The sequence below is a fragment of the Erpetoichthys calabaricus genome, chromosome 17 (assembly GCF_900747795.2).
Source record: "Erpetoichthys calabaricus chromosome 17, fErpCal1.3, whole genome shotgun sequence".
Lineage (NCBI taxonomy): Eukaryota > Metazoa > Chordata > Cladistia > Polypteriformes > Polypteridae > Erpetoichthys > Erpetoichthys calabaricus.
Window position 1 is genome coordinate 43,388,415 of NC_041410.2, and position 26,118 is coordinate 43,414,532.

The 26,118-nt window shown below is 37.7% G+C and overlaps 2 protein-coding genes across 2 annotated transcripts in view; one reads left to right on the forward strand and one right to left on the reverse strand.

Annotated features, from left to right (window-relative positions):
• LOC114667240 (EGF-like repeat and discoidin I-like domain-containing protein 3) overlaps positions 1-26,118 on the forward strand; it is a 742,682-nt gene that overhangs the window by 350,591 nt on the left and 365,973 nt on the right. The gene's annotated exons all lie outside the window — the stretch shown is intronic.
• Positions 1-26,118, reverse strand: part of LOC114667233 (aggrecan core protein-like) — a 208,133-nt gene that overhangs the window by 114,140 nt on the left and 67,875 nt on the right. Inside the window, 5 exon segments of the mRNA XM_028822446.2 lie at positions 2,685-2,861; positions 3,000-3,293; positions 3,889-4,016; positions 6,726-6,900; positions 10,429-10,920. Of these exon segments, the coding sequence (XP_028678279.2) occupies positions 2,685-2,861; positions 3,000-3,293; positions 3,889-4,016; positions 6,726-6,900; positions 10,429-10,920 (1,266 nt within the window).

The window sequence follows — 26,118 nt, forward strand, 5'->3', positions numbered from 1 at the left end:
ATGCATATAACCCATGTCAGAATAGAAGGTCCAAATCAAAATTTACAGTACATAATGTGGTAAATGAGTATCTCCATTCATTTCTGATGCTTGTTCTGAATCAACAGACAGAAAGTAGTCAGGGAACTCTGATGTGGCTGATGTACTGTATATATTACTTTAAATCTACACTTAAGATTTGACAGTAATTGTCTGTCTATGACAAACCTGGTTTGATCTTGTGAAATAAGATGGGAAAGCACTTTTCTCTGTGGAAGAACTCTGGGAATTTTGGATCTAAACAGATTCACGTTCTAATGAACATTAATTTTTCTTTGGAAAGACAGACATTAATGGCTTGCACAGAGTTTTATGTCTGTGGCTTCAGGGTACATAACAAAAGTCTGTTAATGTTGCATAACAAAGAATCTGGATGGTCATCTGGCTCTGCAGCTTTTCCAGTCTGTAAGAATTTAGCAGCTTGGGAGATTTTAAAAAGTGTTAAAAACTTTGGCTCATAGACTTGTGGTACATCAAATTTATTTAAGAAAATATGAATATGAACTTCATGTTTTATGCATGCTGCAAAATAAAGCATCACCACTTATATATTTCAAAAAGGGGAGGGCTGAGTATTGAAGAGGCTACATCAATAAAAACAAATTGCTTAAAATCATAACTTAAAGTCAGAACTTAATGTGGCACTTCCACTTAACAAATTATGTTTTTAGCTTGAGCATGAACATTTTGAAACACTATCAAAGCATTTTATCCTGATGAATCAAGTTAAAGCAAAGTACATCCACAGTATTATTTCTGACCAGCTCTCGTGGTGGCCATCCAGGGTCAGGTCTGAGAAATTATATATGAAACACCATCAAACCACCTTTAGGAGATTTGCTTATTTAGGAATGCAAATAAAAATGGTGACTATCAAAACAGAACTAAAAATAATCTTCAAAATTAGATTTGAGAATTTTTTAGGTTTTTTTTTTAAATTTTATATTTTAGGCAGTAGCCACTTTAAAAAGTGCTCACATAATAGATACAAGTTTACAAAACAATTGTTGGCATTACGGGAGTGTGATCGAAAGAAAGGCAAGAAATATCAAATATTTCAAAATGTGTTCTATATATATATGCACAACCTCCAATTAGAACAAGTTGAGACGGTATGGAAAATGCAACAAAAATAAATGCAGTAATTCTTAAATTTACTTTGACTTTTATTTCATTGCAGACTGTCTGTTTTGTCTGGTCAACTTCATTTCATTTGTTAATATACATCCATTCCTGCAATTCAGGAATGCATTTCATTTCAACAGGCTTATTGTGCTTTAGAAACCTGCCTAATGACTGCTCTGTATGTTAAAATCAGTTTTATGCTACAATTACTAGTAGTATATTTGAAATAAAATACAACAGAAAGCCTGTTGACCCAGAAGTGACATTATAGTAGGCACTTTGTGGACCTCATAGGTCAAGATTCTAAAAACACTGGTGCTTGAAAAAAATCACACCTGTTATTGAAGGCTATTGATAAACTCTCATTTTTTCATGTTCCAAGAATTTAAATGTGCTTTAATTTAAACTGCAACTCTGTTTTGTCCTTTGGTTTATTTATATTGTATATTTTGTCTAATAAAATACTTAGCCTGTATTATTTAAAATGATCTAGACATTTTTCAGCAATGTTTTTATCGGCTGTCACAGAGAAACTCAGAGGTTCCTCAAGATTAGTAGTTCATATACATTTATTGAATCAAGTATAATTACCATAAAACAATACTCACTAAAGGCCATATACATCTAAAATCTGCAGGAATGGAAGAATAAAAAGGCTACAACTGGAGTTCTTCCATCCAACAAATGAATCTTTCCAAAACAGTGTTTTGCTCTAAACGTACATTTTAAAATGTAATTTAAAAAGTAAACCACCACAAAGCAGACATAACAACATGATATAATAGTACTGTACTAATTAATTTAGTTCAGCATTGAGCTAAGCAGCCTTAGTATTCCAGTGCTTTACTATGGATTCTTTTCTTTTGAATCTCTGAAACTCTCATAAATATTTATTCAATGTTTCCTGATGATAGCAAGTTAAGCACTCCACAACACAAATTCATCAGTTACAGTAACTTAAATGTATAATTATACATCATTGAAAACATTGAGTTTACTGGGTTAGTAAACTTAAGTTATAAAGTACAGGAGACTTATAATATTTAGTTTATGTAACACACTTTAAGTTTATTATACTTATTGTAAAAAGTGATATTTTGAGTTGATGTAACTTTTTGCACTGAAGTTCACTTTACTAAAAATTGTGTATGCAGAATGTTGACTTATTTTTCTTAGTTGAAGTCAGTAAAAAAAATTTACAGTGAGGAAACATTAAAAATGGCATTGCTATGATGTTTAAATAGTAAAAGTGAGTGTACTCACCAAGACCCTGAACTGAATTAAGAAAATTAAGAATGTTATGCTAGGTTGAAAGTCAATATACCATACTGCAGATAACAGCTGAGGTATCATTTAATGAAAGTTGTATTTTTACTTTGTATAACTCTATTGTGTACCACATACATTAAAAACCGCTATACGCCGTAAATTATGATTTATTAAACACAACTAGTTGAGAAAGGAAATGCATTACAATATTTAAGAACAATATATTGGATTTAGCTGAACACCTGGATTACCTGCTTGCAATATCCCTGCATCTGTAGCAGTCTGTATTGCTTCCTCATATGGGTAGGTACTTGTTACAGGCTCCTCTTCTAGCACAGTAGGGGTTAGAGGTGGCTCAGCCTCAAGAGGTAAATGGGTTACGGCCTCCTCTTGTTCTGGTGCAAAAGTCACTTCTTCTTTTAAAACAGCTAATAAAAAAAAGTGTTGTATTAGCCTTTTCTAGTGTCAAAGTACCTTAATTAATATAAGGCACAAGATAATCTACATCTCAAATATACCTACAAACATAAGTAAATATGAAGAACCCTTTAATATGAGGTACGCACCTCTGAAGCAATAGGCATCATATTTAGAGTGGGGACTAGGGTAGCCAGTTTGGTTAGAGAATTGGTATATGGACCTAACTCCAGTCTTTCCCCCACCACAAAGGGGTCTTGCTTTGTTAATTGGGTACCGGACACTGCCATCAGCCAGCCAACCCGGGTGACACTTGTCAAGACCCTGTTTCCAAGCAGCATACATCTCTCCAGTTTTTGCAAGGGATGCATTATTCTTTTGACAATATAACTTTGCCTCTTCAAATGTGAACTTTCCAGCAGTAGTTGCATGGAAAACCTCTCCTAAAAAACAAAAACAGAATAAATATTAATGAGACTATTTTTTTAATCAGTGCAGTTTACAAACATGTGTATATGATTACATGTAACTTATTAATAACAAATATTCTAAAATTCATTTGATCCAATGGAGGTTGTTGTCTGAGCCTATCCCATCAGCTCTGCGCACAATGCAGGAATTAGCCCCAGACATGAATACCAGTCCATTACAGAGCCCACTCTTGCACATATCCACACTCATACATTGATATAAGTTAATAATTAATTAATCCTGCACATCTTTGGGACTGGACTGGAGCCAGAATGTCCAGGTCAAATCTTACACATAAAGAGAAACAACATACAGTATAAACTACACATGAAGAACCACGGGGATTAGAGTCTAGGATGCTGGATCTACAGTATAGAACATTAAATACTGTGTTGCCTTGCCACCTATATACTAATGAAAAGTTATTAATTCAGCCTGGAAATTAAAAGTGCTATTGTTGATCAGCAAATTAAGTTTAAACTAGGGGTAAAACAAGTTACTTTACCATCATTGTGATTTTAATCTCAAAAATATTTATAACAGATTTTTAAATTAAAAAATTGTTACCTTTAAGCTTGTCTATATAACAGTAGACATCATACTGTTCCATTGCTGGACGTACACCATAATTTCTGACACCTGGAAGTCCATTTTTATCACCATAGCAGTTGTCTCGTGGGTTAATAATTGGGTACCTTAAAATATTCAAGCAAAGGATATTTCATAAAGAAAGAACTTTACACAGCAATGAGAAACTTAACAGTAAATAAATAATGGTCTGAGTGACTATAAATGCAAAAACCGACACTAAAGTCAAAATAACACTTGAAAAAAGACATGTCAAGGGAATTAAAATGTAAAAAATTAGATTAAAATAGAATATAGACCCTGGAGTTTGCGATAGAAGAAGTTTTATCCCAGTAGAAGTGGGAACTGGACATAGATAATAAAGCTATATATGTTATTTTTTGTAAAGATGTTTAATGGTACTGTTTTGGTTCACATTTTAAAGGGCTTACAAATGTCTTAATTACAGTACCTACAGAAAGAAATTAGCCTCCATCTGATTAATAGTATGTCTAACCCCTAACATGTTACATTCAGGAAAATCTACAAATGTAAGAGACTATATTCTAACATCAAGTTTATAAACTGGACACAGTTGAAAAAATGTCCAGTGGCAATGGTCAGATATGATTTAAATGATTTTGAAAAAGTAGAGAGGGAATATAGTGTGCAAGTAAGTGTGATGAAACTGATATTTTGCACCAGGCAAGTGGACCATCCACTCTTATATTTAGTGGATTCAGAAAATACTGAGACCCTTTCACTTTTTTCACATTTATCTATAATGCAGTCCGGTCTTAAAATAAATTCACTTTCCTCACATCAAGTAACACTCAATAACCCAGAATGATAAAGTGAAAGCAGTATTTTAGAAATTGTTGTAAATGTATTATAAATAAAAAACTGATATATCATATTGACACAAGTGTTCAGACCATTTACTATGGCACTTGAAATCTGGCTCAAGTGCATCACATTCTATTGATTGCCACTGAAATGTTTCTAGGTCTTAATTTTGGAATCCACCTGCAATAAGTTCAACTTATTGGACATGATTCGGAAAGACAAACACATGTCTATTGAAGGTCCCACAGCTGACAATGTGTATCAGAGCAAAGAAATCTCCAGCAAAGCTTAAAGGCAGTATTGTGTTGAGCCACAGACGTGAGGTTGTCTACCAAAAACGACTTAAGCACTGAAGATTCCCAAGAGTACACTTGCCCTTTTAATTCTTAAATGGAAGAAGTTTAGAACAACCACAACTCTTCCTACAGTAGAGCTGGCCACCTGGCAAAACTGAGCAATCATGGGAGAAGAACGACGAAGAAAGAGGTGACCAACAATCCAATGGAAACTCTGGATGAGCTCCAGGAAAACTGTGTGGAGATGGGAGAATCATCCAGAAGGACAACCACCACTGCAACACTCTACTGATCTTTGCTTTATGGCAGAGTGGCAAGATGAAACAAGAAAGGGCATTTTGGTGCCTTTTTGCAATCTCCAAAGGGCTCTTAGGGCCGGGTTATAATTCAGAATGCGTACTCGCACGCAACATGGCTACTATGCGTTCCCAACGGCCTCTGAGCACGTCCTCAGAAATTAATGCGATGCATGCACGAGTTGCAGTACCAGCAAAAAATCATGGGGATCAATGTGTTCAAGTTGGAACGTGATGTCATAATCTCTGTTTACTATCAACAGGTGACAGCAAGCCACTCTGCAGATCCTACAGAATCAATATGTGTGCTTCGATGTTTGATGAATGACTTAACGGAGTGAAGCAAAATGCTGACATACAAATGTATTTGTGGTGCTTTTCTTTTCAAGTGTTGCATATTCCCTATTGTAATGACGCGATACATTTTAAAGGTCTCACATACCATCGTCTGTGCCATTTTTTTTTCACCTTCACAAAAGCATCAGAATGTACAGAAATGTATTTGAGCCACAAAGAAAAAAAACATGGGGACACAGTGAAAAGGTCTATTTTGTATTTATATTAAAGTATGTATATTACATTTCATAGATAAATCGTTAACTTCATTTAAATTATGAATGCTGTTAATAATTACACATGTGAGGGGAAGCACAGATGCAGAGAGGTTGCGCTGTTGTCTTACTGGGAGTGATGTCCCTGGTGTTACCTGCCTGGGGTTTGCATGTTTTCCTGTTGGATTTCCACAGTGTGCTTCGGTTTCCTTCCAGGGACATACAGGTTTGGGAATATGGTGAGGCTAAAATGACGCTAGTGTATGTGTCTGCTTGTATTCACCTTGTGATGAGCTGATGCCCCGTCCAGGGATTGTTTCTGCCCTGTGCCCAATGCTGGCTGGAATGGGTGCATCCCTAGATTAATGAATGTAATCCATCCTTTTCAGAGATACTGTGGTAAGGTGTTAATGGATGCTTCGGGCAATTCACAGTACATCGAAGCTGAACGTTGTTTTCTCACCATGATGATTTCTCACACTGCTAACCAGTGGAATCCTCCAGATTTACATAAAGTACACGTGCAAGTATAAACAGTACACCGCTTGCATAGCAGCAGCGTCCGCAGGTGCAGGCACACACATTGCATCACATGAAGTATAAACCTGGTCTTAAACTATAAGAAAGAAAATATATAGAGTATATGCAAAACAGAAATAAGTATATCTAGAAACCCTAAAAACCTAAAAAGAGGGGAGTTTTTTTTAAGGTATAAAAGGTCTAGATAAAATTTTAAGGTAAAAATTGTCTATGTAAAATAATGATGTCACAATAAAATCTTCTGCTTAATTTATTTTTTTGGTAATAGAAATCTAAAATACATTTCCACACACAGATGAGCATGTTACCTCACAGACTGGTCTGAAAGCCATCCAGCATCACATTGGTTGTAGCCATTTTCATAGGCAGCCTGGAGCTGCTCTGGGCTTGCAATGATGGCACCAACGTCTAGGCAAGCTTGCTGGGCCTCAATGAATGTGAGAGTATATCGACTCGTAATGGCACGATAATGGAAGACTGTACCTAAAATGAAGACAGAAACACACTAGCAACATTTTTAAAATAGAGAAAATATAAGATTACTACATGCTGTAAAAAGAAAAACTTTTTTATGCATCCATACATCTATTTCCTGAACCTGATAAATCCAATCATGCATCTTAGAAAATCATGCAACACTTCCATTCAATACAATCTGCTGCAAATGGTGAATTTCCCATTGGGATTAATAAAGTATCTATCTATCTATCTATCTATCTATCTATATTAAGCAAATATTTTGGAAATCCGGAAAATGCTGTACATAAGTAATATGTTTAGTCAATTGTAAACTGTTTGATTAAAAGTGCACACACACCCTTTTGTCTTTGCCTAAAATGTCATTTAGTGATGGACAATGACTAAAAATGCACCCAGTCACTTAATAACTCCAAAGTATTAATTAGTAACACATTTCCATTAAGAACGCAGCAAGACTCAATGTTTAGCATTTTACAGACATTATTAATATGGACTCAAGCAGAAAAATACAGTTAAATCACACTACTTAAATATATAATCTTCTATGCCAGTAACAATCTTTAATTATAAAAATGAAAAAACAGCACTGAGCAATGTTCAACATTGTTCATACAACCATTCATTCCTTTTTCTGAACCCATCAAATCCAATTCAAAGTTACGTGAAATGTAACTAGTGCTGGTTAATTTGTTCTTATTCCCATCAAGATTTTTTTAGGCAAATTATTTATTAGATTTCTAGACTAGCATGACTGAAAGTCTCTTCTTCATTTTGTTGTTACTATGGCTTTTTCACATAAAAATCTTATTTTTTTAATAATCCACATACATCGTGAAAAGGTACAGTTTCATAAAATGTCAGTCAGTCAGTCAGTCATTATCCAACCCACTATATTCCTAACACAGGGTCACGGGGGTCTGCTGCCAATCCAAGCCAACACAGGGCACACACACCCACACACCTAGCACACACTAGGGACAATTTAGGAGCGTCAATGCACCTAACCTGCATGTCTTTGGACTGTGGGAGGAAACCGGAGCGCCCGGAGGAAACCAATGCAGACATGGGAAGAACATGCAGGGAGGACCCGGAAAGTGAACCCAGATCTCCTTACTGCGAGGCAGCAGTGCCACCGTGCCGCCCTGTTAGAGGAGTATGGTAAATTTATTATTTTTATATAAAATACAACAACAAACATTCCTCTTCAATGCCAGGGATTTTTGCTCTGTCCTTTTTTACAAGATTACCCAGGATAAGCATTAAACATTAAACATTAAACATTTAAGTTCATGAATGAAAATCTTACACAAGCATGCATAATCAAACTATTGTTCAATCATAACAAAGTGCACCTACAGTACATAAAAGGACAGTTACTATAGACCGTAATACTAAAACTCCAAATGTAATAACAAAGTCCCATAGGTGCCTTGGGCAAGAATGAACCCAAGTGGCTTGTTGTAGAGGCTTATTTTTATTCTCTATAATAAAAGTTTAAAAAAAGGGAAGTCTATGTCTAGGAATGGCCTGGTGGTTGGGTTTGTGTGTCAGTTATGTGTGATTCAACAGTAGAGGTGGTGGTGCCCCAAAGAACTATAAGAAAGGCCAAGTGCACCTGGGCCAAGCTGGAAGGTGACTTAATAAGAGAGGCCATATAGTTTTTGCTACAATGTGATAAAGATTTGTGTTGAAAGAATGAAAGCACTAACAAGCCACATCATTACACTCCAAGTTTCATTATCTGCTAGGGCTGGCATCTAGTTATGGAATGAGTTTGAATGTAAACTTCTATCCATACAATGGTGATGATGTTACTTGTTATAAGACTTTTCCATTTCTTGAGCATCTGTAAATGCTAAATTCTTCTTCTGGCAAATAAAGTACTATTTGTGTTTCCAGGACTATTTAAAAGTTTATATTTTCTGTTCTATTGTCTTCTAAAGAAAAACAATCCAATGTATAATGTATTAGAATGTATTAGAAAATAATGTACTGTATAGCAGACTCTTAAATAAATCAGTGCTTGTCATTTTATAAACCTTGTTTTACAGTATAGCATCAAAGAGATCTCGGCAGCAGTGAGTTACAGCAGCTCACTGCACTAAATTCAAACAACTGTATATTATGTATACATTTATATTTATATATATATATATATATATATATATATATATATATATATATATATATATATATATATATAAATATAAAATCCAACATCTGTCTGTATGTCTGTCCACTTTTCACGAGAGAGCTACTTAACAGATTTAGATCAGGTTTTTTCCTATAATTTGCTTTTGCGACTTCTCTCATTGTGTCAAGTATCATAGTTCGCATGCGGGACCGATTAATTTCCATGAATCCGAGAGAGCGGCTGTGGGACGAGGGGAGGGTGGAGGGCCCTCCTCACTCACACGCCAGAGCTCCGTTCAAGTGACTCTACCTCTCGCAACGTGTTGTAGCGTACCATGCCTCCTCTTAGCTTGCGATACCTGTTTGTTCAACAGACATGATCATCTACAGATTGTTAATGAGTAATGTTTGATGTTTTTGAGAGAGTGACATCAGAGCTACGTGTGTCTTAGGGGGTAGCTGCTAATTGCCAGAGATATCCAGGCCACGTGCTTTTCTCCCCACATGGGGGAAAAGTTTGTCCTGTTTCACTACTTACGTGGGCAGAGCCATGGGGAACAGCTAGTACTGTATAATATAAATTATTATTACAGCATAGATTGTTGATATAATTAACTACCATGTGTGCACAGGAAAGTTTCAAAGTGTACTTAATTTCTGATTAAATTTTATTTCCAATTTTCCTGCCCAATAAACATATCTTATCCATTGACTTTGCATGACACCTTTTTCAATATGAAGTTTATTATAAGTGTTTAACATATGAGAGTATGACAGCACATTCAAGTTTGCTCTGCAGATGTCCTTCCACATTGATAGTAAGGGTAGGTTCTGATTCCACTTTGACAAAGAAATGTATAAAGTAACAGATCTCCAACCCACTGAACTTGATTCAAGAAGGCGAGGGGCCACACCCTATCCCAAGAACATTGGTTACAGGGAAGGTACCAACCCTGAAGTGGACACCAATCTATTTCAGGGTCCACTCATGTATACATTCACATTCATAACTGGGCCAATTTAATAAAGCCAATAAAGCTAACATGCATGCATTTGGGACATGAAGAACAAAGCTTCACAAAAGACAGTGATTGGGTGCAGAATTCAAACCCAGGATGCTCAATTGGTGAGAGGGCAGCACTAACCAACATGCCATAGTTTAGATATTTACATATGACATAAATATAGAGAAAGACTCTAATACAGGTCTTTTTCTCAAACTTTCCAACTTCATGTCAGCAAAATCTATTTCAATCTAACAAGCGTTAATGCTACACTTAGAGTAGTTCTAAGTTGTAAATTGTTTTAGGGAGAACAAATAGTGACCTAATGTATCCTAAAGTAAAAACTTTAAAATATTAAATTACACTCTTTTTTAATTCTTGTGTTTTCTCTCACCTGTGGGACGGAGGTAAGGAACTTCAAGATCGATCTCAGTTGTAGTTTCTTCATCAATCATGCTGGTGATATTCTCTGCAAGTTCGGTCACAAGAACAGAAGCAGCATCAGGTGGGCGAGTGGCATCTAAAACAACTTCTTCTTGAATTAGGACAGTAGGTGTTCCAGTCACCTCATGTGCAGTCACTTCAGGAGTTATTCCCTCCTCGATAAGGACAGGGGTCAATGCTGTGATGTTAGTTTCAGTTTCTATTGTGGTGGAAGGGAGTTCAAAGGGCTCAGTGGTGGCAGTGAAATATTCCTCTGTTATTATGCCAGTGAGATTAACAGGCTCCGCTGTGATGTGCTCACCAATGGCCTCACTTTCTGTGGTTGTTTTAACAAAGAACAGTTCTGGAACTTCTGTGAAGGTCTCCACTGTTAGCACTGCACTGCCTATCTCAGTTGTCATCTCTTCAGTAGCCAGGTACTCCTCAGTTGAGACCTTCAGGTCTGGAAAACATGCAAAAAGATAAATTAAAAGATAAATTAAAGGAAATCAGGAAAAGCTGAGCACAAAGAATTGTGCATTTGAGCAACAGCTTCAAACCTCTGAGAATATGAAAGTTTTGAAGAACAATACATCTCTGTAACTGTTGACAAACTAATCCCATGCATAGAAAAGACAGATTACATTTTGAAGCTAAAACAGAAAAGAAGAAACATATAGTGCCGTCACCAAAAAAATTTTTAGAACCTTAAATTGGTTTGCTGAACTACAACAAAAGAAAAGCATTTTCCAAACCCATAAAGAAAAAGATGTCAAAAGTATAGTGACAGAGAAGAAGGAAGTGCTGGTTGTTAGATAGTGCATCCTGTGATAGAAGAGATCTTAAATCAACAACAGGAATTAAAACTTCCCTCTTCTGGCTGGGGTAGGTGAAGACTTTCTGGTCAGTGTTCAAGTTGAGATAAATACCATTGCAAGCACAAGTACACAATTCCAGCAAATCAAATTGCAAAAATTTAAATAAATAAATCTTCTTCTTCTTTCGGCTTCACCAGTTAGGGGTCACCACAACAGATCATCTTCTTCCATATCTTTCTGTTTTCTGCATCTTGTTCTGTCACACCCATCACCTGCATGTCCTTTCTCACCACATCCATAAACCTTCACTTAGGCCTTTCTCTTTTTCTCTTGCCTGACAGCTCTATCCTTAACATCCTTCTCCCAATATGCCCAGCATCTCTCCTCTGCACATGTCTAAACCAACACAATCTCGCCTCTCTAACTTAGTCTCCCAAACGTCCAACCTGAGCTGACCCTCTGAAGTACTCTTCCTAATCGTGTCCATCCTTGTCACACCCAAAACAAATCTTAACATCTTTAACTCTGCCACCTCCAGCTCTATATCCAGTTTTTTGCCCAGTGCCACCATCTCCAGCCCATATAACATAGCTGAATAAATAAAGAAATAATAATCAAGGCCCAAACTAAATTGATTATTTTATTATGAAATATCTCTATAATCCATAAAGAAACTTCTCATTTAAAAGATCATTTCCATGCACAATACTTGTCTGAAAGCATATTATGGACAAGAAAGGTTTACTTTTCTCAGCTACTACAAACATTTCCATTACTAAGGATGTTGATAGCATCTTCAAGGAACAGAATTGATGTTCTGGAGTGATAACTACTCCAGAACATCTGTAAATCATTTTAAAAATAAAAACATGTATTTAGACTATATAGAGGAAAACACAACTGTCTCCCATATGTGAAAATTTTGCCCAAATGAAGCTTATCTTCTGATAAAAGTTTCTATCAGTGGCTATGCTATACATCTTTCAGTAAGGATTGACATGGTAGATGAAGATGCATACACTGCATTAAAGAGATATTTAAAAAAATTCTAAATCACTGTGAGCAACGTTATCAGGGGATGAGTGAAAGGGGTTAGATATAAGTTCCTAAATCCTAATAATACTTAAAGGCACATTTTGTTAAACTCAACATATATTTGGTAAACAAACATATGGTGATCATGGGTAAATTCAAGGTTGTACACTTTGACTTATAAACCCTTGGGGGAAGATTAGAGGATGAAATTTCAAGTGCATTCAAAGCAAATGAATGATTCATTTCTAAATTTGTTTCATTCTCAATGTACCTGCATTGACATCTTCATTTGTAATACCACTATATTTAAGTAACAGAAGCAGATGTGTTTGATCCTCCGAACAGCAGAAATTGAAGTATGATTAAAGCTAAGAAGAATTTTCAAGAGAACATGCTACTCAACCCAACCTAGTTTGTCAGTCTCTATTCATTTTACCATAAAAAAAAAACTCAAATTGTCATTGGGAAGTTTCCTATCAAATAGCGAAGGAGCGCTGTTATGATAACATTTACTTTTAGTATGCTTTCGTCTGTGCCCATTGTGCTCTTTTTAAAAGAAGCCATTAAAACATTACAAGCCATTGTAGTAATCTCATTATAATTTTAATGTTAACCTATAATTGCATTAATTAAAATGATCATCTTCTTCAATGTTTTTATTTAACTCATACTCTGCAGTAGTGAATCATTCAAGTAGCTTATCTCACTCAGCACTTAGTGTTGTGCTGACTGCTATGTGGTTTTTTTGTAACATGAAGACTAAAACTGTACAAACTATTGTTATGCTGCAAATTGTTTGTGAGTACACATGTGTGTGTTTTCAATTTTAAACAGAATAGGTGAATGAAATTAACAAAAAGTGAGAATGTGAGAATGGCTGCATAAAAACTGATAGTAAAAATGTAGTTAACAATAGAAATGTCATCTTGAAAATATAAATGTTGTTTCTCCTGTGAATAGACAAGAGCCTCTTTTAATGCAGGCAGTTCTAAGAATTAACCAGTAAACTCCTTTGTATAAGATTTGCAAATTAAGTCATAATCAAGAATCCTGAGAAAATTGGCACTGCCTGGAATTACCAACTTACAGCATGTGTTTTCTGCTTTACAGCCAACCACTACTTGCTAATAGAGCTGTGAACTGTCTTACAGCAATGAAGAGGAGAAGAAATGGAGGTGAGAACCAAGTGATACCATGAGAATCACTGCAGATCTACACACAGAATGTGCAAATTCCACACTAAAAATGGCGACAATGCAACAATACGACGGTGCTGCCTAGAGTTCAAACAGTTTGGTCTCAGAATACAAAAAAGATACAATGCATCTGAAATATTTAATCTGTGCAAAGCAGTCCTCTTTGGAGAAAGAAGCAAATGGAAAATACAGAGTGGGAAACAAAATTATTGGTACTATGAATGATAAATTAATTACTTTGGGGAAATCCTGATTAAAATTTAGCTTAAATATATTCCAAAAACAATGTGAACATAAATGAAGGGGTAAAAACTGAAAAAAGGAAGGGGAAATTAAGAAATGCAGGAATAAAATGAACTACTACATTATTATCCAAGCTTTTGAAAAAGTAATTTAATGTCCCTGGCAGCAATTAGCAGCATTTGAGGTTTAATAATTAAAAATGAAGCAATTTTGCGCCAGTTGCAAAAGGACCTGAAGATAAAAAAAACCTCTGAACATAATGGAAAGATACAAGAAACAAACACAACATGCAGTTTACTAATCTTTATTTAGAATTTTCTATGAATTCTTAGAAGGTGGATGAATTGCCAGTTGACTGAAAAGTTTGAAATGTGACTCCAATATACTGTAGTAGAATGAAAATTAAACTGATCTCAGTAATTTTAGACTGATATTATTTCTATTATATGTATATAATATAAACTGCATTCATAAATAAACAAATAAGCTACTTTTATGAAAATCATTTCCTAAATATCAGCATACTTTTCCAAAAAAAAATGATCTGCCAAACCAATTTATTTGTCTTCCTCAAACAATAAACTAGACAACAGTAAAATATTAACATTACTTGTCAACGCAGATCTGAAAGCACTTTGACATAATTTTACACCCAAGATTACTGAAACTAAAACTCATTGACCTCAGTGAGAACTAAATAAATTGGTTAATGGGCAGGAGACAGTCAAAGAGAAACTGTAACTGTACAAAGTTCCACATGATATATATAATCACTGGAAATTACCATGGATCTTATTTTTTCTAATACACATGAATGGCATGGTCTCATATATTTTGACTAAACGTAAAGTTGATGAAATGTGTAAATACTGCTAAAATTGGGGAGCAGTAACGAAAAAAGACATTTCAAGAAACACAACACCTGGAAAATTCTGTTTTTTTTCCAAAGATGGTAACTGCTCCAAAAATTCGGTGCAAAGTTTGCTAAATGTTGTCTCCCTTGCAGACTGTGCTGCATATATTGTCTACGAAACCGTTCATGTCTTTACATCAATAAACATTGTTCAATGTACAGCATTAAGGGAGCAGTTCAGCAGCTTTAGCAGTCTGCGAAAATCAGGCTGTGTGGAGGACACAGCTAGAGAAAAATCCAATCAGGCTGGCTCTCTTTTCTGTCCTGCTTTCCAAAGTTCCCTTACTGGACAACATGCTTGATCTCCTCAGACTTCAACAGATAACCCAGTGAGAGATAAGAGACTTTTCCATTTTTATCTTCACCGAAACATGGCAGCATGATAACATCCCTGACATGCCCATTCAGCTAGCTGGGCTGACCACTTTCTAGACGAACAGTGTTGCTAATGGGTGTCATTGTGTTTATGTGAGCAATGGATGGTGCAGAAATGCTGAAGTCGAGTCACGCCACTGCTCTCCAGTAGCGCTGTATTAACATATGGGCAAAATGGGCATAGGGGCCCACAATGTTTCTGATGCCTATGTACAGTATGTTTCTGTTTTGCTATCAAAACCGGAGCACCACTGCACTACTTTGGCCGGGGGACTATGATGCTGTTAAGGCGACCTTGCTGGAATGTCTAACTGTAAAGTACCGTCCCTTTTATTTGCTGTGAGAATATACCATTACATTTTTCGGGCTATCTACATCCCCCGGGAATTAATTCTAAAGAAGCACAGTGGTTTTATTACTGTGGCTAGAGATTTTAATCACTTGAACTTAAAGATCATTCTCCCTAACTTGTATTAACAAACTGTTCTCCTCCCACATTTTATGTTTCAATCATGTTTGCATTCTGCAGTTGCCTGCATAAACAACACAACTTAAACTGTCCAAATCAATTCTTAAACTGATCAGGATGTTGCCAAAGGGTGCTGTTACAACCCTGATTAACTGTTTTGACTAAATGGACTGGGACAAGTTTAAAGTAGCTGTCACCTATGGCCATCATATCAGCTTTGAGAAGTATGAATTATCAGTCACTGGCTACATTAACAACTACAAAGATGATATGACTATATTAAATACAATCAGTAAATGTGCCAATTAGAAACCATAGGTGACACTGGAGGGGCATGCACAGCTAAATGCCTGTAATGATGAGATCAGGGGACAAGATGCCCTCACAGCAGTAAGAGCAAACCTGTTGTGGAACATCAAAGCAGCTAGGGGAGAGTATGGCAAGAAAATCCAAAACCACATTCAGGAACACCACAGACAGACCACATCACCTGGGTGATGTCTCCCTTCCAGATGTTCTAAATAATTTCAAAACAATGCCCAAAACAACATACATGTGAGGAAGTCCATCCCAGCTCATGGCGAAGAGTTAATGTGTTTGTCCACAGCTGAGCTAAGAAGAACTCTGCTGCACATAAACTCACATAAAGCTGCTGAATCAGACAACAGGCTTGGTCAAGTTCTCAGGTAATTTGCAAACCAGCTGACAGATATGTTTACAGACATCATCATACCTGTGCCAAAGAATTTCTATTGTCTCTCTTGCCCTATAGAATTCACACTGGTTTTCATAAAGTACTTTGCAAGGCTAATTAATATTGTGCCACTTGAAAGCCAGACATCTTACATCATATGACCCTCTCCAGTTTGCCTATCTCCCAGTTCCACTGAGGATACCATATAATATCATATCTACTCTTCACCTGACACTATCTCATCTGGACAATAGAGATATTTATGCTAGAATGCTGTTAATAGACTTCAGATCAGCATTCAACAACAAAAATGTATTTCTTGTATAGCCCAAAATCACACAAATAATGCCTCAGTTGGCTTTAACAGGCCCTTTTTTGACAGCCCACCAGCCTTGACTGCCTAAGAAGAAAATAAAAAACTCCTCAAAAAAACCCTGAAGTTAAATAAAAAAAGGAAATAAATCTTGGGAAAGGCAATTTAGAGAGCAACACCATTCCATTTAGGTTAGGTAAGCAAAGGGTGTCAAATATTGGTAAATAAAATACACAAAACAGAACACAAGTAATCCTCTTCACATTGCTAGATGGGCAGTGTATTATTGCCAACTCAGAGACACAATAGTAGAAACTACTTTGTTCTTGTATGGTGCTCCTCACCAAGTGCAGGTGCAAAGCGCCGCAACAACTCTCAAAGGAAGATGCGAGAACAGATTATCCATCCATCCATCCATTTTCCAACCCACTGAATCTGAACACAGGGGTCTGCTGGAGCCAATCCCAGGGCGCAAGGCAGGAACCAGTCCCAGGCAGGGTGCCAGCCCACCACAGGACACACACACACCAGGGACAATTTAGAATTGCCAATCCACCTAACCTGCATGTCTTTGGACTGTGGAAGGAAACCCACGTAGACTCGGGGAGAACATGCAAACTCCACGCAGGGAGGACCCGGGAAGCGAACCCGGGTCTCCTTACTGCGAGGCAGCAGCACTACTACTGCGCCACCGTGCCGCCCCAAGAACAGATTATACCACTCACTAAATAAAGAACTATCAAATATAACAATACAGATTTGTTCAAAAACATTAAACAAAAGTAGAAAATAACTAATAAAACTAATAAACAACAATATCTGTCCATCAGCTAATTGTAGAACCACTCTCAGGTTGTAGAAAGAAAGATTGTGTTAGACAAGCCAGACAGAGAGTCCATTCCACAATATCATCCCTCAGAAGCACATAGGGAAGCTGAGTCTGCTAGGCTACAAAACTGCACCCAGGGGCTGTGTACTCAGCCCACTTCTGTACACTTTGCTGATCCATGACTGTACAGCTGTGTACAGCTCTAATACCATCATTCATCAATATGAGTGAGTCAGCATACAGAATAGAGATTTGATGATCAGTGGACAGGTGCGACAACCTGTCTCTTAACATGGATAAGATGAAAGGGATGATTGATCACTTCAGAAGGACTCATGATGACCATGCCCCATTGCACATCGAGGGCTCTGCAGAGGAACTGGTCAAGAGCACCACATTCTTTGTTGTGCACCTTGGTCAATTAACATCATCTTAACTTCCTTTGGTGACTGAGGAAAGCTATTTTACCCCTACTCCCACTCCATTTTGACCACAATCTATGAGTGTACCAGAGCATTCTGACCAGCTACATCACCGTCAGATTTGGGATCTGCAGTGTCTCTGACAGCAAGATCCTACAACAGACAGTATGTATAGCATGAAATATCTACCCTCTATTAAAGACATTTTTACTAAGTGTTGTGTCCACAAACCCTACAGTATTGTGGAGGACTGCTCCTACCCTTCCCACAAGCTCTTTGCCTCACTTCCATCTAGCACAACATACAGTAGCATCCGGGCCAGTTCTGCCAAGCTTTGACATAATCTGCAACAGCTTCTACCCCTTGGCTTTCTGGGCTCTGAACTCTTTGCTGCCCCCCTCCCCTGATATCTGTTCCAAGAGCTTTATTTATAGATAGATAGATAGATAGATAGATAGATAGATAGATAGATAGATAGATAGATAGATAGATAGATAGATAGATAGATAGATAGATAGATAGATAGATAGATAGGTAGGTAGGTAGGTAGGTAGGTAGGTAGGTAGGTAGGTAGGTAGGTAGGTAGGTAGGTAGGTAGGTAGGTAGATAGATAGATAGATAGATAGATAGATAGATAGATAGATAGATAGATAGATAGATAGATAGATAGATAGATAGATAGATAGATAGATAGATAGATAGATAGATAGATAGATAGATAGATACTTTATTAATCCCAAGGGGAAATTCACAAATATGCAGAACATTTTCTACTACTGCTGCTTTTACTGAAGCATTACGCACATGCAAATCTGTTCCTCGGAGAGTCACAGTCAGGGCAGCTGATGGAACGGTCCTTACGGATGACAGTGCAGTTGTGACCCGCTGGGCTGGCCACTTTGAGCAGTTGTTCAAAGCTGATCCACGGTTCTTGAGGCTGATCCTCTAATTAGCTGTGAACCACCCAGTCTCACTGAGATTGCACAGGTAGTGAACCAGCTGAGGGGAGGAAATGCTGCAGGGATCTGTTGTATCTGGGGTGAACTTCTCCAGGCTGGTGGTAAGGCTGTCCTCCTGGCATTGCAAGCAATCTTTGCTTCCATTTGGGAGACTGGCATCATCCCTATCTGGAAAGGGAAGGGTAATCGCCTGGATTGCAGCAAATACAGGGGGATAACACTGCTCTTAGTCCGTGCTAGGATCGTCCTCAATAGGATCCGTGATCACTTGCTCATCTACCAACGACTGGAACAGTCTGGTTTTACGCCTAAGAAGCCTACCATCGACCACATCCTGGCACTGAGGGTTCTCATGGAGCGCAAATATGAATATCGGCAGAGTTTCTTTGCAGCCTTTGTCGATTTTCGTAAAGCGTTCGATTCAGTTGATTAAGCTGCCCTGTGGGACAACCCGAGGGTTCGCGGGATCCCCTCAAGGTTGCTGGATATCATGGCCGGCCTGTACACTGATACTGTGAGTGTTGTGCAGAGTGGAGGCAGAACCTCTCTTGATTCTGGGGGTTGTCAGGGGTGTGTTCTTGCTCCCACTCTGTTCAATGCTTGCATTGACTGGGTGTTGGGCAGGGTCGTGGGGTACAACAGCTATGCGGCATCTGTTGGTGAACAAAGATTCATGGATTTTGACTTTGCTGACAATGCTGTGATCTTCATGGAGTCACTGGAGGCTCTGACTGTGGCACTCAAAAGACTGAGAGAAGAGTCTGAGTATCCAGGCTTGTGAGTGTCCTGGATAAAAACCAAGATTGAGGCCTTTAATAACCATTTGGGCACAGCCATCGGCAGTGTGTCTGTTTGAGGAAAGAATGTCGATCTTGTCAAGAGGTTTACTTACCACAGTAATGACATTCATGTCTCTGGTGACTCTTCCTATGAAGTCAGTTTAGGGAGAAGGTGAGATAGGCACTAGGTGGTAGTGAAGAGTTACCAGACAGCTGGGCAACTGCAGCAGATGTAATAAGGGTGACAGCAAGAAGGGTGCTTGGTGTGACATCTGGACAGAGGAAGGAGGAAAGGAAACCTGGTGGTGGAATGGGGAAGTACAGGAGATTATACAGAGAAAGAGGATGGCAAAGAAGAAGTGGGATAGTCAGCGAAATGCAGAAAGTAGACAAGAATACAAGGAGATAAGGCGCAAGGTGAAGAGAGAGGTGGTGAAGGTTAAAGAAAAAGTATATAATGAGTTGTATGAGAGGTTGGACACTAAGGAGGGAGAAAAGGACCTGTACGGATTGGCTAGACAGAGGGATCAAGCTGGGAAAGATGTGCAGCAGGTTAGGGTAATAAAGGATAAAGAAGGAAATGTACTCACAAGCGAGGAGAGTGTATTGAGCAGATGGAAAGAGTACTTTGAGAGGCTTATGAATGAAAAGAACGAGAGAGAGAAGAGGTTGGATGATGTGGAGACAGTGAATCAAGAAGTGCAATGGATTAGCAAGGAGGAAGTAAGGACAGCTATGAAGAGGATGAAGAATGGAAAAGCTGCTGGTCCAGATGACATACCTGTGGAAGCATGGAGGTGTTCAGGAGAGATGGCAGTAGAGTTTTTAACCAGATTGTTTAATGGAATCTTGGAAAGTGAGAGGATGCCTGAGGAGTGGAGAAGAAGTGTACTGGTGCCGATATTTAAGAATAAGGGGGAAGTGCAAGACTGTAATAACTACAGGGGGCTAAAATTAATGAGCCACAGCATGAAGTTATGGGAAAGAGTAGTGGAAGCTAGGTTTAGAAGTGAGGTGATGATTAGTGAGCAGCAGTATGGTTTCATGCCAAGAAAAAGCACTACAGATGCAATGTTTGCTCTGAGGGTGTTTATGGAGAAGTATAGAGAAGGCCAGAAGGAGTTGCATTGCGTCTTTGTGGACCTGGAGAAAGCGTATGACAGGGTGCCTCGAGACAAGTTGTGGTACTGTATGAGGAAGTCGGGAGTGGCAGAGAAGTACGTAAGAGTTGTACAGGATATGAACGAGGGAAGTGTGACTGTGGTGAGGTCTGCGGTAGGAGTGACGGATGCATTCAAGGTGGAGGTGGGATTACATCAGGGATCGGCTCTGAACCCTTTATTTGCAATGGTGATGGACAGGTTGACAGATGAGATTAGATAGAAGTCCCCGTGGACTATGATGTTTGCTGATGACATTGTGAGCTGTAGCGATAGTAGGGAGCAGGTTGAGGAGACCCTGGCAAGGTAGAGATATGCTCTGGAGAGGAGAGGAATGAAGGTCAGTAGGAACAAGATGGAATACATGTGTGTAAATGAGAGGGAGGTCAGTGGAATGGTGAGGATGCAAGGAGTAGAGTTGGCGAAGGTGGATGTGTTTAAATACTTGGGATCAACAGTACAGAGTAATGGGGATTGTGGCAGAGAGATGAAAAAGAGAGTGCAGGCAGGGTGGAATGGGTGGAGAAGAGTGTCAGGAGTGATTTGTGACAGACGGATATCAGCAAGAGTGGAAGGTCTACAGGACATTAGTGAGACCAGCTATGTTATATGGGTTAGAGATGGTGGTACTGACCAGAAAGCAGGAGACAGAGCTGGATGTGGCAGAGTTAAAGATGCTAAGATTTGCATTGGGTGTGACGAAGATGGATAGGATTAGAAATGAGTACATTAGAGGATCAGCTCAGGTTGGACAGTTGGGAGAAAAAGTCAGAGAGGCAAGATTGTGTTGGTTTGGACATGTGCAGAGGAGAGATGCTGAGTATATTGGGAGAAGGATGCTAAGGACAGAGCTACCAGGCAAGAGAAAAAGAGGAAGGCCTAAGAAAAGGTTTATGGATGTGGTGAGGGAGGACATGCAGGTGATGGGTGTAACAGAGCAAGATGCAGAGGACAGAAAGATATTGAAGAAGATGATCCGCTGTGGTAACTCCTAACAGGAGCAGCCGAAAGAAGAAGATTCATCTTTTTAATGTCTGCTTTTACCTTTGAACTTTGATTTTTGATTAGTATTTTGAGCTGTGATAATCAAAACCTAAGATAAAACCTATTTAAAATCCCAGCACAAACTTGGTACATTTATTGACCTTGTCTTTCTTTCTGCCCTTATGCATTTTAAATCCTTTCTGTCTCTCCTTGAATCAGTAGAAAATTATGGATTAAATGAGTGACTCTGATAAGAGACATGTTTATATAGTCATAAGGAAATTGCATGGGGAAGATTTACAAGAACAAATGATTGAACTTGCATCAGATCTATACAACAACTTGTATGTTGTAGTACTGTCCCTAGTATAAGAAATAAACAATTAGGGAAGAAAATGGGGCATTTAATGAAACAAATGTATGCAAAAGAAATACCAGCATCCTACACAGGAGTAAATCATGCTTATGTAGGGAACATGATGAAAAAATCAAATACTCTTTCAATATTGGGAAAGTGAGTTTAGGTAGTCAAACCTTTTGTAGATATCTGCTTATGGTGCCAGTACTTAAAACTGACAGAAAGCTTCTGCTGTAGTGCAGCCGAGAAATTTACTAGTGTGACACTACTCTAGAAACTTAATATAAAACCTATTTCTTTAAAATATTGAGCTTGAGTCTTGTAAAGCGCATTGTAATGGTGTCATGAATTTGCTTCTCCACCACTACAGTTACAAATCATGTTATTTCATCAAGAAGTCGTCACCTTCTTGAAATGCAATCATACATATCTCAGCTCATACGTGGTATTCTATGGTTACAAAAGCATAATCCTGACATCGATATGAAGAATACACATATAAAGCAAAGGAGTACCTATTGTCGCCACACATGCTTACATGTTAACCTCTGCACACCTCCAATATTAATCTTTTGCCTTCAGAGGCAAAATCTGAATACAACAATGTTTTCAGCAATGATCTCTCCCCAGAACTTCCAACTCATGAAAAATATGACTGCCCCATTGATTTACTACCTAATGCCCGACTTCCTAAAGAGAAAATAAATGCTTTAAGTAAGCATGAAACCAAATCTATGGAAAATGAAATACAAGAAAATTGCTAAGTGATTTTACTGTTCTGTTACTATTCCTATAGTAATGATGTTTAATTTGTTGAGAAAAAGGATGGTTGTTTGAGACCTTGCATCGGTTATCAGTTAGGAATTAAATAGGATAACAGTAAAAAAAACTAACCATTCCCTCTCATCTTTTCATTGCTCAACCAAGTTACTACATCCACTGTTTCCAGTAAATTACATCTCTCCAGTGCATATAACCTCATTAGAATATGGGAGGGTAATAAATCATGAAAGGCATTCACCACAAAACATTTAAAACACAAGCTAATGCCTTACAAACCTGCCAGTAAGCCGGTAGTGTTACAGTCATGTTAATAACATTTTAAGTGACATTCTTGGCACATGTAAAAGTACAGCCATGTGAAACACTTATTGAGATGGTTGCAAGCTAATTTGTATTATTTGTAAAAATAGAAACATGTGAATTTCACAAAAATCAAGTTCTGTTTCAGGAGTATGTAATTATTATAATGATTTAGCTTGGAAAATACCTGAAAGAATTAATAAGTTTCAATAATTTATGGGTTTTGCAAATTCTTACCATTGGCTCTTTAATAATTTCAATAGTTTTCTCAACCATTACTGAAAATTTCATGCAAAACATTTATGCACATCACAAACTCAAAAACTTTGAGCATCTTAAAATCCTGTTAACTACTGATCCTATTCTTAAATACCCATGATACATCACTCCAGTGTATAGTGGTGTCACACGTGTGCATGGGAGGCAGCTGAAGGGCTCAATTAAGGGTAATTCCACGCCAGACCAGGGGGTGGTGTAGTGCGCTAATCCTTTCTCTTTTTCCACTGCAGACCAGTTTCGGGAAATTCCGCCTGGCCCTGATGACGTCACTTTGGTCCGGAAGACGTCACATCCAGTTCTGAGGATGCTACTTCTGGTCACGACCCTGATGATGTCAATTCCAGTACTAAGGACGTCACTTCCGGTTCCGGTCCCAACCCCGATGACATCACTTTCTCTGCTTTACTTTAAAATCACCATCTTTACCTCACCCAGTCAGTTCTATTCTGGACTCCAGTGTGTACGCTACTGTACAATTTATTTACTAATTTTGCAGCTGGGTTCAAGTACATGGGAGGCTGCCCCAAATCTTTTTGTGGCTCTTCTGTCGTTCTTTTGACAGTGGAAGTAGGTGCATCTAGTGTTGGCATGGGGGCAATGCTTTTGCAAAACTGTTTATATACTTTATCTCTCCAACTCACCTCTATGTACTTTTCTCCAAAAACCTATCCACAGGTGAACAGAACTATAACGTAGGTTTCTGGTCTGGCAAAAATAAAAGGCAGATGCTCTGTTACATGCCTTTAATGGTGATCAAAATCAGTCTGATCCAGAACCTATCACTCCACTAGACAAATTTTTAGGGTCCATAGTAATTTCTGCCTCTCATAAGTATTTAAATCAAATTCAATCAGCACAAAAGTCGGCGTATAAATCCATAAAATTACCAGACAGAATTTTTTACTCCCCCACCCGATTTTCAACCTAATGTTAGAATGGATTCATGATCTGCTAAGTTTAGTCACTGAGGCAATTCACAAACCTTAGCACTCATAAAACAATATTTCAGGTAAGAAAACACATACAAAGAAGCTCATGATTATATGACCACATATTGACTCTTTAGGTAAGCAAAATCCTCTCAAGGAGATTCTGTTAGTCTGCTGCAATCCTAAACTATAAAAAACTACTAAATATAAACTATGGGACATTATACTCCGGTATACTCCTGTATACTCATTATACTATGTCTGCAATAGACTAGTGAGACCCAGTAGTGACATCAACAGTTCTGTTCATTACATTACGAAAAGAGTAAAAGAACTACTGTTATTAGAATGGAACTGTGCGCAGATGAGCACAATAGTGCTTGCCTGGACTAAAGGTCATGTCATACTTCATTAGGAATATGAATTTAAACCTCTTTAGTTCTAAACAAAGAATGTCAAAGACCTAATCTAGTTCTTCAGAATTTTCAAATTCATTGGTAAAGATGATTCAGTGAATAATGCACTTCTACTGTTAAAAAAACAACAGTACATTTAATATGTTTACTAGGAATTACTTCTAAACACAAAGGGTCGTGGGAATTTTGATCCATTTACCAATTATGTCAACCTTAAACAAAATTGAATTAGTTTCTAGGAGACATCAGCCATTTTCCATATAATCTGTAAAATTCTCAATGTTTCTATTTATTATTAATTAACAAGATGTACTTGAAAACTGGATTGCATAATATGTTAGATTAATAAATACAATATTGTTTACTGTTTTTAACATATATAAATACAATACTGTTTACTGTGTTTTACATATCTAGATATAACCTGACAATTCTTTATTGCCTGCTATGTGGTGAGGCGTAAAACAAAATGACACCTTTTATTAGCTAACTACCGTGTTTCCCTGAAAATAAGACAGGGTCTTATATTAATTTTTCTTCCAAAAGAAGCACTAGTGCTCATTTTCAGGGGATATCTTATATTTATTCATGTACAATAATATACATTCATCCACATACAGTCATGTCATCTTCTTCTGGAATATCGTCAGAACTCTCCACATTCAAACCCTGAATTTCAGCCTGAATTTCTTGCTACTCCAGCAGCTTTTAGAATCCTCCAGGATCGATGTGCGTGCTCCGATGTTTGATGAATGGTTTGGTGTGGTGAAGCAAAATGCCGACATACAAATGCATTCGTGGTGCTTTGATATTCAGGCGTCGCATATTCACTAAAGTAATGACACGATATATTTTAAAAGTCTCACATACCATCTTCTGTGCTGTCTTTTTATTTATTTTTTGCACCTTTACAATAGCATCACAATTTATGGCAGTGTATTTGAGCCACAGAGAAAAAAAAAATAAGGACATAATGAAAATGTCTATTTTTTGATTAAAGTGGAAATTTCAGCTTTAAACTCGAAATGTCCTCTTTAATCTCACAGTTTACTTTATTATTAAAGTAGACTGTTGTAAACGTCATCTTAAAACCGACCCAGTTGTTAAATCGCTACGTGCTTATGTGGCTTCCTCCTGACCTGACAGCAGCGGCAAGCAGCATCACCACACAGAACACATTAAATTTATAATATTCCAGCTCTCTGCACATTTAGAATTCTTAGATTTATACTTGATATCACTTTCATGATGAAATACAATAAAAATATGTATGTTACATTTTACAGATAAATCATTAATTTTGTTTGAATAATGAATACTGCTAATAGTTACACATATAGGGTGACACGGTGGCAGAGTGGTAGCGCTGCTGTCTCACAGGGAATCGTGTCCGTTGTGATCCCTGCC